This window comes from Babylonia areolata, chromosome 27, assembly GCF_041734735.1.
Source record: "Babylonia areolata isolate BAREFJ2019XMU chromosome 27, ASM4173473v1, whole genome shotgun sequence".
Classification (NCBI taxonomy): Eukaryota; Metazoa; Mollusca; class Gastropoda; order Neogastropoda; family Buccinidae; genus Babylonia; species Babylonia areolata.
Genome location: NC_134902.1, coordinates 29,399,725 through 29,419,002, shown reverse-complemented (window position 1 = coordinate 29,419,002; position 19,278 = coordinate 29,399,725). Strand labels below are relative to the sequence as shown.

Here is a 19,278-nt window from a genome sequence, read left to right as displayed (position 1 = left end):
TCACTGTACCTCACAGCCACTTCCAACTCACAACAGGTCAAGGTCACACAGGTGTTGTAGAGTTCAAGGTGACCGCACATCACCACTAGGTGTTGTGACCAACTGTGGGGAGCATGGGTCGTCATGTGTGTGTGCACATGACAGGGGAGGCTAGGAAACCATCAGTTCATCTTACTGGCAGTGGACTAAAAGTCATAGCTAGTGTCTGACCTGGTGGGTCGTGTCGAGACTCACTCTATCCCTCCTCCTGGCCACTGCCCGCTCGCCAGCTAGGTATGGACGTACGTCTCCTCAATCAGGAGCAACAATTTCGATTGAAAGAAATTAACGCTAAATCACCAATAACCCAACTGTCAAAGTTTCAATAACCTGCCCATCATGTGGGGAACTGTTGAAAACAATGTCTGAATGTTCCCACTGAGAAATGCCACCTTCTTGTCTTTTAGGGAACAGTGTATATATTAAAATAGCGACTTCATAATGTTCAAGCAGATTTCTGTCCTATCTGTAGCAGATATAATGTGGCAGATATAATGTGGAAAGTTGAACATTTAAAATCTTTGGGTCAGAAATTGGAAATTAATTATCTGCAGGATATGGTAAAGGACTTAAACATTCTGAGTTCTAGAATTTTGTGGCCAAAAATGCTATACTTCTTTCAAAGAGGAACATGAAGAACTTCATGTTTCAATCTTCTGAAATTGCAACTTGTCTGTGTGGGAAATGATGAAAGAGCTAAACATTCCCAGCCCCATTAAAAAAATTGTGCACCGGTTTGTGGTAAAAGTCAAATCATGCACTTTGAACAAGAATGTCAAATCTTTCCACTTCTACCAACTTTATGTCACAGCTGTCTGAGGCGAATACAAAAACTAATAATAGTAAAAATAAAATAAAATAATAAACGGCACACTTGTGTTTTGCTGTTGTACTTGTTTCCATCTTCTTTAGACTCTGGTATCTCGGTTCTATATTCTTTTGCAATGGATATTCATTTCATTTACTTCTTTTTTTTTTCTTTCTTTTTTTTTTTTTTTTTTTTAAACATTATAAACTTTAACAAATTTCTTTGTCATGGATGATTTTCTGTCATGTAAGCCAACAGGAAAACTGTCCAGCACAAAGATCTCATTCTTTACGTGTCTGGACTATAAAAAAAAATCTCTCACCTCAGACTTACAGACATGATAGGTACTAGTCACTAAATTTGTACTTCAATGATCGATCACTGAATGTCTTATCTTTTATGCAACTGTGCTTACTGAAGGCATACTAGTGAACACCCAGACACCCCTCCAAGGATCATGTACACTGTTATAGCCACGAATCGGTCTTTCCTCAAAGTGCTACATCTCATGCACATGTTTCATCTGGAAACATATTACACCCATCCCGTTACACTTATCATTTCACAGCCGCTGTTCAACTGCAAATAATCGTCCAATCATACCAAGGCTTACAACTCAACAGTCTGGCAGTGAACCGCCCAATCCTATCAAGCCACCCAATCCAAAGCCACATTCCAGCCGGCGAGGCAGCAGCAGCAGCCAATAATTATGGGTAGTGGGTGAGTCTCGACCAGGAAGGGGGGAGAAGTATCCCCCGTACCCTCCAGATTCCCCCCCTTGCCCCTCCCACCCAGAGAGGGGAGTTGTGGTTCCTTACGTAAGGATGCAATGGCAGTGGGAGCACCTAAAGCAGCTCTTGTGGTACGAGTGTTTCTCTATCTCAATCTTTTCCATGGCGTACACCGTTTTCTGACAGGCGCCGCACTTCTCCAGCTGAACGGGCACCCTCATACTCTTGCTGCGGCCCACCTGTGGCACAGCACTGGGTCAGACAGACAACACACCCACCACGCTCCGCTCCATTCTGCCCCTGTCAGGCCGCACTCACAACACAGGCAGCAGCACACCCAGTCAGTCAATGCTCAGTCACAACAGGCAAAACAAATCAACAGACAAACAAAAAGGTACAGGAGCAGGAATAAGGTTCTAAAATGTTAAAGCTGCTTTCAAGGAAATGAAGGCAAAACTTTGTTAATATGGCTGGAGGGGTTCTGAGGAAGGGGGTGGGGGGGTTTCAGAGGTTTCAGGGGACATGGGTGGTGGTGGGGAGAGTAAACTATATGCTCAATAGCTCTAGACAAAACATTATCTGAACCTAGCATGTTAACAGCAGAGGTGGTGGGTGGTGGTGGTGGTGGTGGTGAGAAACAGTCATCATCATCACCAACATCATCCTCACCCACAAAACTACTACATTAACAGCATTAGGGAAGAAGCCACGTAATGAATATTGTATTATATTGTATATTGTACTTTATTGTACTACATTTTGTCACGACAGATTTGTCTGTATGAAATTTGGGCTGCTTTAAAACCATTCATCAAGCAAAACTCCAAAACAGAACCAAGACAGGTGAATGAACAAATAGAAATTCATAATAAACTGGAAGAAATGTGCTTTGATCATTTGCACCACCTTCCTTTTTTTTTTTTTTTTTTTTACATAAAAAATCTTTTTTTTCCTTCTTTAAAAAAAAAAAATTAAAAAAAAGTGGAGACAGGACATTCATTACTGTTCCTTTGTCATTAGTTTTTATTTCCTTTCCTTCTTATTCAACAGAGAATTCACTGGGAATTATGGAAGGCATTCCTGTTCCTATGTCAATAGCTCTATTTTTTAAACAAAGAATTCAATGGGCTATGGGGGGGTCATTCCTCTTCCTGTGTCAATATATTCCTTCTTCCCAATCAATGTAGGTGTCAATTCACTGAATTATTTATCTGGCAAACTTATTATCAACTTGGTGGTGCACTAAACAAACAGTGGGGGAAGGTGAATAAAAGATGGGGATGTAACACAAGGGAACAAATGTCAATGCAAGCCAGGATTATATACAGAATCAGGCAAATGAATAAATAAAATTATAAACGTCAGGTCTGTTATTCCACCAATGACTGGAAGGGGTACATAAGGAAATCTGGATACATGTGCCATGCATTTTTTGCAGTATCATTCTGGCTGATTCAAATGTTTCCATAATTTTTTTTTCAAATATCCGTTCTCTTTGAAGGACATGTCGGGGGAAGGTAACACACATGCTAGTTGTCATGACTAAGAATCATTAGCAGATGATAAATAATGATTTTCAAAAAAAAAAAAAAAAAAAAAGGATACGTTACCACAGAAAAAAGTATGAGTCAAAAAAAGGGTGGGATGGTGAGGGAGATACAAATCATGGATCATTATTTCAGTTCAAAACGTCTTCTAGTTCTACAGAAAACAAGCACAATCTTCCTATTCTACATTTTCAATGCTTTAGTAGGAAAACAACAAGGTATTTGAGGATATAGAGAGATGCAACGAAAACACTAAAGATAAACGACAGTAAACACGACCTGAAAGAAAACGTGATTAATAACACAATGCAAAACATTCCAACAGCTAATCACAATCGTCTAACTGGACACACAGCATGTTACACACTTCTAACCGTGTCAAAGAGACACACAGTAAGCTACACACTTCTAACCATGTCAAAGAGACACACAGTAAGCTACACACTTCTAACCATGTCAAAGAGACACAGAGTAAGCTACACTCTTCTAACCATGTCAAAGAGACACACAGTAAGCTACACACTTCTAACCATGTCAAACAGACACACAGTATGCTACACACTTCTAACCATGTCAAAGAGACACACAGTAAGCTACACACTTCTAACCATGTCAAAGAGACACACAGTCAGTTACACACTTCTAACCATGTCAAAGAGACACACAGTCAGTTACACACTTCTAACCATGTCAAAGAGACACACAGTAAGCTACACACTTCTAACCATGTCAAAGAGACACACAGTAAGTTACACACTTCTAACCATGTCAAAGAGACACTCACAGTATGCTATACACTTCTAACCATGTCAAAGAGACACTCACAGTATGCTATACACTTCTAACCATGTCAGAGAGACACTCACAGTATGCTATACACTTCTAACCATGTCAAAGAGACACTCACAGTATGCTATACACTTCTAACCATGTCAGAGAGACACTCACAGTATGCTATACACTTCTAACCATGTCAGAGAGACACTCACAGTATGCTATACACTTCTAACCATGTCAAAGAGACACTCACAGTATGCTATACACTTCTAACCATGTCAGAGAGACACTCACAGTATGCTACACACTTCTAACCATGTCAGAGAGACACTCACAGTATGCTACACACTTCTAACCATGTCAGAGAGACACTCACAGTATGCTACACACTTCTAACCATGTCAGAGAGACACTCACAGTATGCTACACACTTCTAACCATGTCAGAGAGACACTCACAGTATGCTACACACTTCTAACCATGTCAAAGAGACACACAGTAAGTTACACACTTCTAACCATGTCAAAGAGACACTCACAGTATGCTACACACTTCTAACCATGTCAGAGAGACACTCACAGTATGCTACACACTTCTAACCATGTCAAAGAGACACTCACAGTATGCTACACACTTCTAACCATGTCAGAGAGACACTCGCAGTATGCTACACACTTCTAACCATGTCAGAGAGACACTCGCAGTATGCTACCCACATCTAACCATGTCAAAGAGACACTGACAGTATGCTACACACTTCTAACCATGTCAAAGAGACACACAGTAAGCTACACACTTCTAACCATGTCAAAGAGACACACAGTAAGCTACACACTTCTAACCATGTCAAAGAGACACACAGTAAGCTACACACTTCTAACCATGTCAGAGAGACACTCACAGTATGCTACACACTTCTAACCATGTCAAAGAGACACACAGTAAGTTACACACTTCTAACCATGTCAAAGAGACACTCACAGTATGCTACACACTTCTAACCATGTCAGAGAGACACTCACAGTATGCTACACACTTCTAACCATGTCAAAGAGACACTCACAGTATGCTACACACTTCTAACCATGTCAGAGAGACACTCGCAGTATGCTACACACTTCTAACCATGTCAGAGAGACACTCGCAGTATGCTACCCACATCTAACCATGTCAAAGAGACACACAGTAAGCTACACACTTCTAACCATGTCAGAGAGACACTCACAGTAAGCTACACGCTTCTAACCATGTCAAAGAGACACACAGTAAGCTACACACTTCTAACCATGTCAAAGAGACACACAGTATGCTACACACTTCTAACCATGTCAGAGAGACACTCGCAGTATGCTACACACTTCTAACCATGTCAAAGAGACACACATAGTATGCTACACACTTCTAACCATGTCAGAGAGACACTCACAGTATGCTACACACTTCTAACCAAGTCAGAGAGACACTGACAGTATGCTACACACTTCTAACCATGTCAAAGAGACACACAGTAAGCTACACACTTCTAACCATGTCAGAGAGACACTCGCAGTATGCTACACACCTCTAACCATGTCAGAGAGACACTCACAGTATGCTACACACTTCTAACCATGTCAGAGAGACACTCACAGTATGCTATACACTTCTAACCATGTCAGAGAGACACTCACAGTATGCTACACACTTCTAACCATGTCAGAGAGACACTCACAGTATGCTACACACTTCTAACCATGTCAGAGAGACACTCACAGTATGCTACACACTTCTAACCATGTCAGAGAGACACTCGCAGTATGCTACACACTTCTAACCATGTCAAAGAGACACTCACAGTATGCTACACACTTCTAACCATGTCAAAGAGACACTCACAGTATGCTACACACTTCTAACCATGTCAAAGAGACACACACAGTATGCTACACACTTCTAACCATGTCAGAGAGAAAGGGAGAGAACAAAGAATGACATCATACTGTTCATCACAACTTCATGCTCTATCATACTCAACAGCCTTAAAAAACATACAGAGGAGACCATGAATCCAAATTAATCATACAAGGCAAGACATGATTCTTTTACTATACTTAGTGGTATCTCAATGTAACAAAAGGAATGTATAACAATACAGATCAGACTATTAAAAAAAATTAATTGAAAAACAAAAACAAAATATATACAGAATGAGAGAGAGACAGAGAAACAGAGATTGATATAAGATAAATATTTATAATAAACATCAATTTGGTAGAATCACAAAAGTGATAAAATAACAGTTATTTCTAGCATGTGCATAGGCACATATGTGCAAACATACACACACGCGCACACACGCAAACACAGAAGGACAGTATGTCCACAAACACATTCACACATGCACAGACTTACACACACACATTCATATATGAAAATAATTAGTGTGTGTTAAGCAAATGTTAATTAGTGCACATAATAAGCTTAAGAAAATAATTAGTAATAACTTAACTAACACCAAAAATCTTTCACAAACAGAATGCTCACAGCAACACTAAAGAGGGGGTTGTTGACAAGAACAGCGATGACTGAATAGTGTACACATACACACACTCACACACCTATACGCACACTCACACACATTCACACATAAAAAATGTCACACATACATTCACACACACACATTCACAAAATTGTCTCACATGCATGCAGGCATGCACACACACACACAAACTCATACACACAGCCATGGATGTTACATTTCCTGTTAATAATGTCATAACCGAAACGAAGCTCTGCATCATTCAGATCAAAACACCTTATCCAGTAGGCTCTACGGATGCACCAGTATTCTCACATCTTAACAGGTGAAAGTACAACACAAAAGAGACAAAACCTAAGACATCACACAAGACTCTTCTTGCCCCAGACACACTGCAAGGAGGAGGAGAGAAAAAAAAAAAAAGGGGGGGGGGGGGGGGGCTGTAAAGAAAACATGCAGAAAAGTAACACATCAGCATTCACATACACCTGATTAAACATTCCGGTCATGCATGCAAATGACCGCCGTCGTTCGCAGCACTTGCCGACCACCGAACAGCCAACAGCTTGCCATGCTTAGAACGATGTGTACAGCTGAGTCAATTACCAAAGAGAATGATCATGTGCCACCACAAATCCCTCGCTTACGAAATGTCGTTCAGCCATGCAAAACTGTGAATGTGATTCAGACAATAATCCTTTTCTTTTTTTTCCTGTTCTATACCCCCCCTTCCCACTCCCACAGTTCTTTTGGTCATCAAAATCAGTTACAAGCCATTACTGGTTTCTAATATACTTTCCTGTCTTTACTTAACTCTTCTGAAAAAACAAAGTTTGGAAGTGTTTTTGTCTTTAAAATGCCCATGATTTAAATTATCATCTTTCTATACATAGAATATTATTGCCTGAAGCTTTATCTTTCTATAAATATGGTTAAAAATTTCAACATTCAATGCAGATACTTAAAAATACCATTCTACGCAAATGATCTAAAAATATCTTTCTATGCATATGGTTAAAAATATAATCTTGCTATGCATGCAGTTTAAGATATTGTCATTCTGTGCATTTGGTTCAAAATATCATTCCATGCATGTGGTTTAAAGTATGAATCTATGTATGTGGTTTAACATATTATTCAATGAATATGGTTTAAAATTGTCTTTCTATCCATATATTTTAAAACATTATCTTACCCTGAATGAGCATTTCACTGCCAATGTTAATGACAAGATGGTCTGTGATTATTTGTTTCTTTCAAATTCCTCACATGAAACTAAAAAGCCAGTTCCTCTACAGATTTAACACCTGACACCTGTAATTTTAAAGCTGATATATATATATAAATAATAACTGAAAGTTTATAACTAAATCCTACCTGATACCTGACACATATAGTTAATCATTCCTCTTCGTTTTCAAAACCAGTACTGTTGATCTTGAAAATCTGTCAAAAAATTATTTTTATATTTATATTTTTCAGTTTGGCTGTTTGCCTGCTTTCACGTCTTTATACATTCTGTTCAGCATCTGGATATTCATTTTCTACCCTCTTTAAAAAAAAGAAAAAAGAAAAAGAAAAGAAAAAAAAAAGCTCCTTTATACATTCTATCAAACACCTGGATATTATTCATTTTGTTCCCGCTTTTTAACTCACTCAGTACGGCCAGTCTTCTCTTCTCCTCTACACAGATCCCTCGGATGTCCAGTGGGTGTCTCAATGACCAAACCTTTAGCTTCCGTCGTCAGAATTGTGGTATTCTTTGTCAACATTCACCTCTTCAGTGTAAGAGCCTTCCGCTGGTAATATTTTGATGGTGGTTATTGGGGTGAAACGCTATTAACGTCGTCTCTTTCGCCGTTCGTATGGAGAGAGTTAAGAATTGCTCTTTCATATCATCAATCAAACATTTGAATATCTGTTTTCCAGCCCCTTCCAGGGTAGTTTTCTTTCACTGCAACCATATTCACTTACGCACGGTGGAATAAATAAGTGAGAGATTCTGACCTATCCCATTTCTATTGAAAGACCACGAGAAAAAATAATAACACCAACTGTTAGTTTGTTCTGGACTTTTTCCTGCTCCGACATTAAAACAAATGATGAGCAATGCAGCTCAATATATACTAATATGCGTTTGAAAACAACAACGCTTCTTGAACTATCACTACATCCTCGAATTTCAGGGGGGAAAACCCATTAAAGTTATGAGAAGATATAATCAAACACATACAAAAGATCAAATGATTAGAGATCAAAGGACTATCTAAATTTTAGAAGAACCTACAGAATGCATTAGAGAATGGGTACAAAATGAATAGTTGGAAGCTGTCAGCTTGATGTTTTAGGCCATCTACTTCTGTATGGGTGTACAAAAGGATGAGAGTCGAGAGATAGAGGTTTTCTAGTTCTACTGTTAGTACTCAGCATCAGTACACAAAGGCAAAATGCAATATATTATCTAGACTTTATTAGTATAGGGTGTATAGTTTACAAAAAAGTATATCATCCAAACAATGGTGAGAGTCAATATAACCAGACTGTGTCCAGCAAATGTCTTCACCCAGTTAAAAAAACAACAACAACAAAGCCAATAAATGTTAAATATTCAGAAAATATGACCCGTTACAGTAGTTAGTCAGCAGTGAACTCAGGAAATACCATTAGTCAAACAGAACAACTGTCCTGAATCTTCCACCGGTTAGTTAATGTGACTGGTCAATCAGTTTCATTACTCAATCACGTACGGACCTTCCACCTGAAGTTAAATACAATAGACAACATTCTGACAATTTGGCATTATAATAAATCATTTAGTAAAAAATAAAATGAAATTATAATAAAAAGTTGAATATCATAGCAAAATGTGTGGATTCTGATTCTGAAAGTAGCCCAATTTTACAGCATGATAAAAGAATTATATTTCAAAGGCCAAGAATTATTCACCTAACCTCCAAAGCAATGCAAACACCCAAACCATGATTCCTCATACGACCAGTTAAGAAAAGGAAAAGATTCCATAAAACCCTAAAAAAAAAACCTTTTAAAACCCCTCCTTTTTATTCAAACAATGCTGACTGCATGACATCTCTTGTTAGATGGCTATCAGTATCAGTGGCGGATCAAAGAGAAAGAAGTGGAGAAGCAAGAAGACGTGTAGGAACCAACCTTGTCCGGTGAAGACTCTTTAGAGTTTCTACCTTCCCCTTCCTACAACATGAAAGGTGACAGTGGCAGCAACAACAACAACAACATCAACAATAAAACCAACAACATTCAGCAATAACAAAAAGCACGGAGGCACTGCAGATATACACTTTTCATCTCTCTGCTGCCACACGTCTTTATATATAGCCACACAACTCACACATCAAAGGATACTCAAAGCGCTTCTTGTGAAACAAGACCAAAAAACAACAACCAAAAAACAACAACCAAAAAAACAATGTTTCATCTTCTGAATTCTTGGCAGCTTCAACAGTAGTTGCAAGTTATCCATCTCCTCAAGATTTTCTTCAGCTAAGTCTTTAGTAAAGACTGAAAACTTGCAACAGCTAAAGCTGCTTGATATTCCACTGATAAAAAGTTTTTGCCTCAGGTAAGAAGTTGTTTATCAAAGGTAAAAAAAAAAAAGGAATCTATGTCTTGAAGACAGGACTGAGTCCTTGTGTTGTTGTTTTTTTTTCCAACTGTATAGAAATACCTTTGTCTAAAATATTGATAACAATGAATGAATTCTTGACAATTAATTCCTGAATGGATACAATGCAGAAACGTTTTCATTCCTAAGAGGCTGAAAGTGACAAAAAATTCTCTGTAATGATCCTGTCTTGTTTCACAGTTAGCTTGCAAGACTATACAATGCTGAACAATACACACATAACAAATGCAAATCCAATCCAACAATAAGAAGAAGACTGGCCCAATACAATGAAAGTTAATTCACCAACCGATGCTACATATTGTACACCATAGCAATGTTCAGAATACAACACACTGAACAACATGATAACATACAACACAACACACTGTGCATCATGATAACAGCACAACACACTGTGCATCATAACACACTGTGCATCATGTTAACAGCACAACACACTGTGCATCATGATAACGTTCAACACACTTCACAGCAGTGAAGCTCCACCTGTCGCCTCTTTCAGACTGCAATATTCTCTCAGGTAAACTGGATCATCTCTCATTCCATACAGACAGTTGTTTTACCCAACTCTCCCCTCCCAGAACTGTATCTCTCTCATTTAATATGGACGGTAGTTTCCCCTCTTTCTCCTTCCACAACCAGATCTTCTTTCATTCATTATGAACAGTAGTTTGTCCCCTTCTTCCTTCCTGAACCAGATCTTCTTTCATTCATCATAGACGGTAGTTTTTCCATCCCCTTTTCATAACCAGATTACCTCTCATTTATTATGGGATGACATTTCCCCTTTCAATGTCCAGATGATTTTCTCTCATTGATTATGGACAGAAATATTTTTCACCCACTTCCATAACCACATTCTCTCTCATTCGTTACAGACCATATCCCCCCCCCCCCCCCCCCCCCTTGATAACACAATCTTCCCTTCACAGTAGCTTCACCCCCCAACACACACCCCCTCCTCCCAACCTCCCCCCAAACCCCACCTGTCCATAACAAGATCTTCTCCCATTGATTAGGGACGATAGTTTTTCCCCCAACTTCCACAACCACATCTTCTCCAGACCTCCTCTCATTTGGATGGACGATTTATTTTTTTCTCCTTTTTCATTCTTGTTTCTTTTGTTTTATTCCAATTCACATAAGATAAAATACATATTGTTTCAACTATGTTCCTTGATATGACAAATTGTCAGCTTCATAAAACAATCATGCTGGCTCTGATTCGACAGAGCAGATCTGAGGAGACACAGGCACAGCAGCGGTGGGCAAGTATGCACCACACCGCACCATCCTATCATTTGTATTTGTCACTGCTCTGTTTTAAATATACTTAATTCAAATTACGGTGATTTTACTGGAACTGCCCTGTGTTCTTCTCTAACTGAAATACCTCACACACACACACACACACACACACACACACAGGCACATGCACTCACGCACAGGCACATGTACACATGCACAAAAACACACACACGCATAACACACACACACTGACAGGGATACAAAGACATATCTACAAACAGACAAGACTGGAGAATTCACAACGTAATCAAGGCAGCTGAAATACACGGTTACCCATTAACTAACCACACCTTAACTTACAGAAGAGAATACATAAGGGCAATAACTGTGTTCTGAACACACACACACACACACACACACACACACCATGAACATTTCATAGACAGACACCATCAGGAGGGATGGACTCTGCTCCCTGTGTGTTTATTATGTATTATCAGTTGTAACACTAACAGTAACTGTGAGAAAATGAATGGGGGAGGGAGGGGGTTGTGGTGTCAGGAGGGAGAAGGGAGAAATAATGTAACCTTCAAACTGCTGTGGTGGAATGGTGGAGGAGGCGGGGGAGGGAGGAGGGGGAGCTTGGAAGGAGAGGAACAGAGGAGGTGGTAGGAAGATGGGGAGTGGAGTGGAGGTGGCTGGGGGTGGGGGAAGAGGGAGGCAACAATGAGGGAAAGGGGATACAGGGTTCTTGATTTTTTTTTTGAATTTTTTTTTTTTTAAACTGCTGGTAATTGTCAGTCTTGTAGCTAAGTTTGCAAGGAATGTAGAACAACGCTCGCACGAATACACATTACACACTCACAAAATGAGCATGCATGCACACACGCAAGCTTGCATGGACACACACACACACACACACACACACACACATTATCCAAATACTCCATTTTCAAACACATACCATCATTTAGATACAAAACACAAGAAAAAAAACAAACGAAAAAAAACGCCGAAGCCATTCCATACTTAAGCATCAAAACATCACAGACAACACATGGCGGACACTCACCACCACAAGCACACCAATCACAGCAACCACACTGCTTGTAATCACCACGACAAGCCTCATTCCTCACACGAAAATAACACATGTACTGCGAATAAGGAGACAAACATTAAACAGATAAGTTGTAAATAGTTCTTTTATGCAAGGAAAAAGTCAAAAAGAAAAGCTGTGGGTTGTAAAATAAGATTCTTTTTTTTATTTTTTTTATATATATAGATTTTCTCCATTTATGTTTTTCTTTGGTTGTTTTTTTCTTATCATTACATCATCCTGGGTCTGTCTTTAATACCACAGTTAAATGAAAACTTATGATATAGTAGGCAAAGTAGTTAAGATTGTAATTACAAGAATAATACTTTAAAAAAAAAAAACAAACGAACATACCGTACTGGGTTAAAATAACCACAATGCCATTCTTAATACCAGCTTAACATGAAATGAGTATTTGCTACTATGAATCTAACACAACGGAACCAATTCATTGAAAATCTAATTGATTATCAAGGTACTAACCTATTACTGTAACACACACATTCTTTCCAACTATGAATCAGACACAACAGAATCAATCAATCAACAGTCAATGGTTAGTGAGACACTGAAAAGAAACTGTAACACATTACCTAACGAAGACATTGTAGGGTTACCATCACACTGCTACCATACAACTCTAACACATTACCCAACCAAGATACACTAAGGTTACCACCATAACAGACACTCACATTCCTATCATACAACCACATGACCAAACTAAGACATCGCACAGTTACCGTAACACTCACATTCTACCACAAAACAATAACACATTACCAAACCTATCATATCGAACCCTAATTTCCACAAACCAGAAGAAGAAGAAGAAGAAGAAATAACCAACACTGACAAGATGCTGGAAAACCTACCTACCATATCAAACTCTCGACTTCCACAGAAGAAAAAGAAGAAACAGAAACAAGTAGATGAGACACGGCAGCTCTCAGAAGCCTCAAGCACTCACCTTTCTGGCGGCAGGTTTGGGTTTGGCAGGCGGGGTGTCGGTGGCTGCGCCGGCCTGCTGCTGAATGTGCTTGAACTTGGCCAGCATCTTCTTGGTGGTGTCGGGTTTGGGCATGCCCTGCGTCCAGTCTGTGTCCTCCTCCCGCACCACGTCCTCACGCCGCTCTGGCTCTGATTCGAACACCGATGCCTCTGCCTGCCGATCGAGAGAGAGAGAGAGAGAAAGAGGGGTGATTTGTTTTGTTTCGTTTCGTTTTGTTTTGGTCACAGCACTTTGGCTCTGATTCGAACACCGATGCCTCTGCCTGCCGATCGAGAGAGAGAGAGAAAGAGGGGTGATTTGTTTCGTTTCGTTTCGTTTTGGTCACAGCACTCTGGCTCTCATTCAAACACCGATACCTCTGCCTGCCGACTGAGAGAGAGGCATGATTTTGTGGATTTTGGGTTGTGTTTTTTTTGTCACAGCACTTTGGCTCTGATTCAAACACCGATGCCTCTACCTGCCGATTGAGAGAGAAAGTGGGGTGATTTTTTGGTTTCATTTTGTTTTGTTTTGTCACAGCACTCTAGTTCAGATTCAAACACCGATGCCTCTGCCTGCCGATTGAGAGAGAGGCATGATATGTGTGTTTTTTTTATTGTTTTTTTTTGTCACAGCACTCTGATTCAAACACTGATGCCTCTGCCTGCCCATCAAGAGAGAGAGAGAAAGAGGGGTGATTTGTTTTGTTTCGTTTTGTTTTGTTTTGGACACAGCACTTTGGCTCTGATTCAAACACCAATGCCTCTGCCTGCCGATTGAGAGAGAGAGACAGAGGGGTGATTTTTTGGTTTCATTTTGTTTTCTTTTGTCACAGCACTCTAGTTCAGATTCGAACAATGATGTCTCTGCCTGCTGATCGAGAGAGAAAGAGGGGTGTTTTTTTTCCCCCCTTCCCTAACATGTTTATAATACAGGCTTTCTTCATTCATTCATTCTACATCTTCCATGCAGAAAGGGAAGTGATATTTAAAAATATTTCTGGCATACGTTATCTGAGTTTATTTGCCCTGATCATTTTTTCATATAAATACACACACCCTCATACACATTTACACATACATGCAATACACACACACACACACACAAAGTGATTTCACACTCTCCCACTTAGACACACATACCCTACACACACACACACACACAAACACTCATGGAAGTCCAGCTTGACTTAAGTTTTACATTCACAAACTGTCTTAAAAAGAGACGCTGAATATTCTCTTCGTGACTGGTGACTGTGTGTCTTAAAAAAAAAAATGCTGAGTTTTAAGAAGGAACAAAAAAAACAACAAAAAAATCTAATTCTCCCCACCCTCCCCTCCCCAACTGCCCCCCCCCTCGCCCCCCTGCCCACATCTCCCTCAAACAACACTCCTACCACCTACCTGTGGCTGATACTGTCCAGGAAGGTCAGAGGGGTGGACACTGCCATCATTCATGTCAGTACCGGCCTGCGGAGACTTGGGCGTTCTGGGGGCGGGGCGCTGCTGAGTGACGCGGGGCTCCTCACGGGGGGGCGTAAACTCCTTCGGCTTGCCGGAGGAGGGCGGGGACACCTTGGAGCTCTCTGACTCCTTCTGGCGCCAGGCCGACAGCAGGTTCTTGGTGTAGCCCCTCTCTGGCAGCTCCTGCTCGCTGGTGACGGGTTCGTCGCTTCGCACCACGTCGCTGCGTGTCTCCGGCTTGCTCTCCAGGATGCCGCTCTCCGGGGGCTGGTTGTAGTCGGGGACGAACTGTTTGGGCGTGTTCTCATAGACGCCTGAGCCGCCGGGTGGAGGTGTGAACTCTTTCTTGGAACGCGGCGACTTGGTTGGGGTGTTGTCTCCCGAGCTGAGCTGGCGGAAGCGGTCAGCAATGCTCTTGGCCATGCCCTTCTCCGGCAGGACCTCCTCTGGCTGGTCGTCCGCGTGGACTACATCACTGGCCACCTGGGGTGTGCTCTCGTAGACCCCCGAGGACTGGGGGCCCGTGCCGTTCTCCCTGGGCGGTGTGAACTCCTTGACCTTGCCAGGGGAGGGGGGGGACTTGGTGGTCTTCTCCATCTCCTTGAAGCGTGCAGCGATGTTCCTGGCCATGCCCTGCTCCGGCATGATGTCCTCCGGCAGGGTGTCCGCCTTCACCACGTCCTCCCGGTCCGCCGGCTGGCTCTCAAACACGCCAGACTCTGTGTGACCCTCGTACTTCTCCACGAACCCTGTCGGCTCTGACACATACTCCACCCGGCCCGACGTGTCCGGGGTGATCTCCCTTTTTCCTCGGGGCGTGCTGGATGCGTTGTCTGTGGACAGCTGCTTGAAGCGCTCAGCGATGTTCTTGGCAGAGCCCTTCTCCGGCAGGACTTCTTCCGGAAGCTCATCAGACTTGACCACATCGTCGCGCTCTGCCGGCTGGCTTTCGAAGATGCCTGCCTGGACCTCGGGTTCGTACTTGTCGACGTGGCCGCGGGGCTCTGACACGTACTCCACTTTGCCCGTCCTGTCCGGTGTGATTTCGCGTTTGCCAGGGGAGGGAACTGGGACTGATCCCTGCTTCTCCATCTCCTTGAACCTGGAGGTATCAACAACAGGAATTTTATCTACAGATGGGAATCCTCCTCCGTTTGATTTCTTGTTTGTTTTTCTTCTCAGCTCTCAATTCAACATGCACACTTGGACTGAAATGCACTCAGTCACTAATAACAGAGAGAAACCAATAATATACACATGGATATATATCAAATATAGAAATATTTAATGAGACAACAAAAGAGTGAACAGGTTCACACGAAATCAAAAAGAAGTTACTCAAGCATACACACATACATATCTGTCTACAGTCTCTCCCTCTCTCTCTTTCAAATGCAAGTGTATATGAAATCACAATGTTGTCAGGCTTTGAGAGATGAACAGGTATCCTGACAACACACACACACACGCACACACACATACACGCCTGCGCGCACACAAACATGATTACAAGGCTTCAACTGCATACAAATCTTTAAACAACTGGTCCCTGAAAGCTGGGCACTAAAATAGAAAATAACACAAAACAACATCAGTAAAATACGGAATCAAGGGGTGGATTCACCTTTTAAATTTTCACCTCTCCCTGTTGAAGAGGTAAAAAACTGACATAAGATTGTTGATAACAACATAGTCTCTCACTTTCTCTGTCATTAAAATCATATACACAGAAACATTCCTAAATACACACAAGCACACACACACGCACATGCACACACACACACACGCACACACACAAACTCTTTCATTCTCTCACCCTCTCACAATCATTCACACATTCGCTCATACACTTACAGTCACATACTCTCAAACACACACACACACACACACACACACAAACTCTTTCATTCTCTCACCCTCTCACAATCATTCACACATTCGCTCATACACTTACAGTCACATACTCTCAAACACACACACACACACACACACACACACACACAAACTCTTTCATTCTCTCACCCTCTCACAATCATTCACACATTCGCTCATACACTTACAGTCACATACTCTCAAACACACACACACATGCACGCACACACACACACACACACACAAATTCAAAATGACGCAAAAAAAAAACCACACACACAGACACATACATACACAGTCACACACACATTTGCAAGCACTCACACAACTCTCACACATAGCACACAACAACACTCCCTTTAAATAAGAACAGTGCCCCAGAAAAAAACCCCACCCAAACCCCCATGTGGACGATACCTGGTAGCGATGCTGCAAGCCATGCCTTCACACAACACATGCACATCACACACAGGCAAGGCCTCCAGGCTCTACACACACCACAACACTCCCTCCCTCCCTGTAAATAAAAAACGCTGTCGCAAGACAACTCCCCCCCCACAACTCCCCAACAGAAAAAAACCCATCTTGGTGGATACCAAGTAGCAGTGTTGCTTGCCATACCCTCCTCTGAAAGAGCTCCCTGGCTCTACAAACACTACAACACTCACTCCCCTTTAAATGAAAACAACACCGTAGAAAAAACATGTCAAATCCCCCTTATGGATGATACCTGGCAGCAATGTGCAATGAACCATACCTTTACACGCAACACGCAAAAAACACACACACTACAACACACTCTTCCTTTACTCAAATATCACAAACACCATCCCAACAAATAATAATAATGATGATAATTATACTACTAATAATAATATATGTAAATAAATACATAACAAAAAAATAATAATAATAAATTAAATGAAATATTCAAGTAATTTCTATTTTATATTTAATAGATTAAAAGCAATATATATGTAATAATATGTTCCTCTCCCCCTTCTCTCCGTCTATCTAAATGAAAAATAATACTTAAATGTGTTAGAAAAAAAAAAAAGAGGAAAAACCCACAAGAAAAAAGCAACAACAACAACAACAACAAAACCCCCCAAAAAACAACAACAAAAAACCTAAATACACCAAACAATACCTGGCAGCAATGTTTTGTGCCGTGCCTTCCTCAGGCAGGGCCTTATACATACACACTCCCCCTTTAGATTTAACACACACACACACACACACAAAAAGTTCCAAGACAACCCACCTACCAAAAAAAACACAAAACAACCACACAAAAAACATGCCAAACAATACCTGGCAGCAATGTTTTGTGCCGTGCCTTCCTCAGGCAGGGCCTTACACATACGCACTCCCCCTTTAGATTAAAAGAAAAAAAAAAAGTTCCAAGACAACCCACCTAAAAAAAAAAATAAAAAAAAAAAAAAAAACCCATGCCAAACAATACCTGGCAGCAATGTTTCTTGCTGTGCCCTCCTCAGGCAAGGCCTCCTGTCCCTGGTCATCAGCGTGCACCACGTCAGGGTTGTACTGGGGCTCGTTCTCAAACACTCCGCCATCGACCTGGGCTGCCGGGGGGGTCGCCTCCCTTTTGGACTCCATTTGTGCGTTCTCCACCTGTCCCGACACGAACTTATCTCGCATGCTCTTGGCCGTCCCCACCGACGGAAGCTCGGCGCCCACGTTGCGGTCCGACTCGCGCACCACGTCCGATCGCTGCTCTGGTTCGTTCTCGTACACCCCTTCCTCCGCTTCGTCTTCCCACTGCTGCTCTGAGGAGGTGGTGGTGGTGGTGGTGGCCTGGGTAGGTGGTGTCTGTTGTCGTTGCTGGGGTACCTGGGGGTAAACAGGGTGGGTGGATGGGTCAAGCAAAGTGTGGTCATGGTGCTGGGTTGGGTTGTGTTGTGTGGAGAGTGCGAGTATGCGCATACGTACACACACACGTGCCTTGTTGTCTTTTCCTTTTCTCGGTCTCTATCTCCATTCTTCTTCTTCATCTCTCTCTCTCTCTCTCTCTCTCTCTCTCTCTCTCTCACACACACACACTCACACACACACACACACACACATTTGTACACAATAGCACAAGATTTTCTCTCTGCAGAACTGCTCCTCTCTGTCTCAAACTGCAGAGAGATCTATACAAAAACCCACAACAAAGTGAGAACCCCCCCAAAGCAGGAGCCTGAAGCTCACCGGTTCCTGTGCCTCCTTCACCACATCTCTGTCTGCTGCAGCATGGTCCTCCCTCTGGCCGGCACCGCCCACAGCAGCGTCTGTCAACAACACAGGGAAAACACAGCCAGCATTAATTATGGGTCGAATTATCCACTTCTATAGGCAACAAACAGCTTCCATTACATCGAGAGTTTTCCATTTCTCAAGGGAAAAACACAGATTTCATTTCATAATTAGTTTTCAACTTGTATTTGTATTTGTAGTTCTTTTTATCACAACAGATTTCTCTGTGTGAAATTCGGGCTGCTCTCCCCAGGGAGAGCGC

General features: G+C 41.7%; 1 protein-coding gene across 14 annotated transcripts in view; it reads right to left on the bottom strand.

Annotated features, from left to right (window-relative positions):
- The window catches only part of LOC143301409 (uncharacterized), a 244,317-nt gene that overhangs the window by 10,095 nt on the left and 214,944 nt on the right, over nt 1-19,278 (bottom strand). For 11 of the 14 annotated variants that reach the window (XM_076615677.1, XM_076615673.1, XM_076615678.1 and 8 more), the window contains 6 exons: nt 18,972-19,051; nt 18,223-18,611; nt 14,826-15,987; nt 13,402-13,596; nt 9,589-9,630; nt 1,666-1,817 (listed from right to left, as the gene is read on the bottom strand). In XM_076615677.1, the coding sequence (XP_076471792.1) occupies nt 1,666-1,817; nt 9,589-9,630; nt 13,402-13,596; nt 14,826-15,987; nt 18,223-18,611; nt 18,972-19,051 (2,020 nt within the window). The remainder of the gene's footprint in view (nt 1-1,665; nt 1,818-9,588; nt 9,631-13,401; nt 13,597-14,825; nt 15,988-18,222; nt 18,612-18,971; nt 19,052-19,278) is intronic. The other 3 variants (XM_076615671.1, XM_076615669.1, XM_076615672.1) reach the window with 3 other exon arrangements.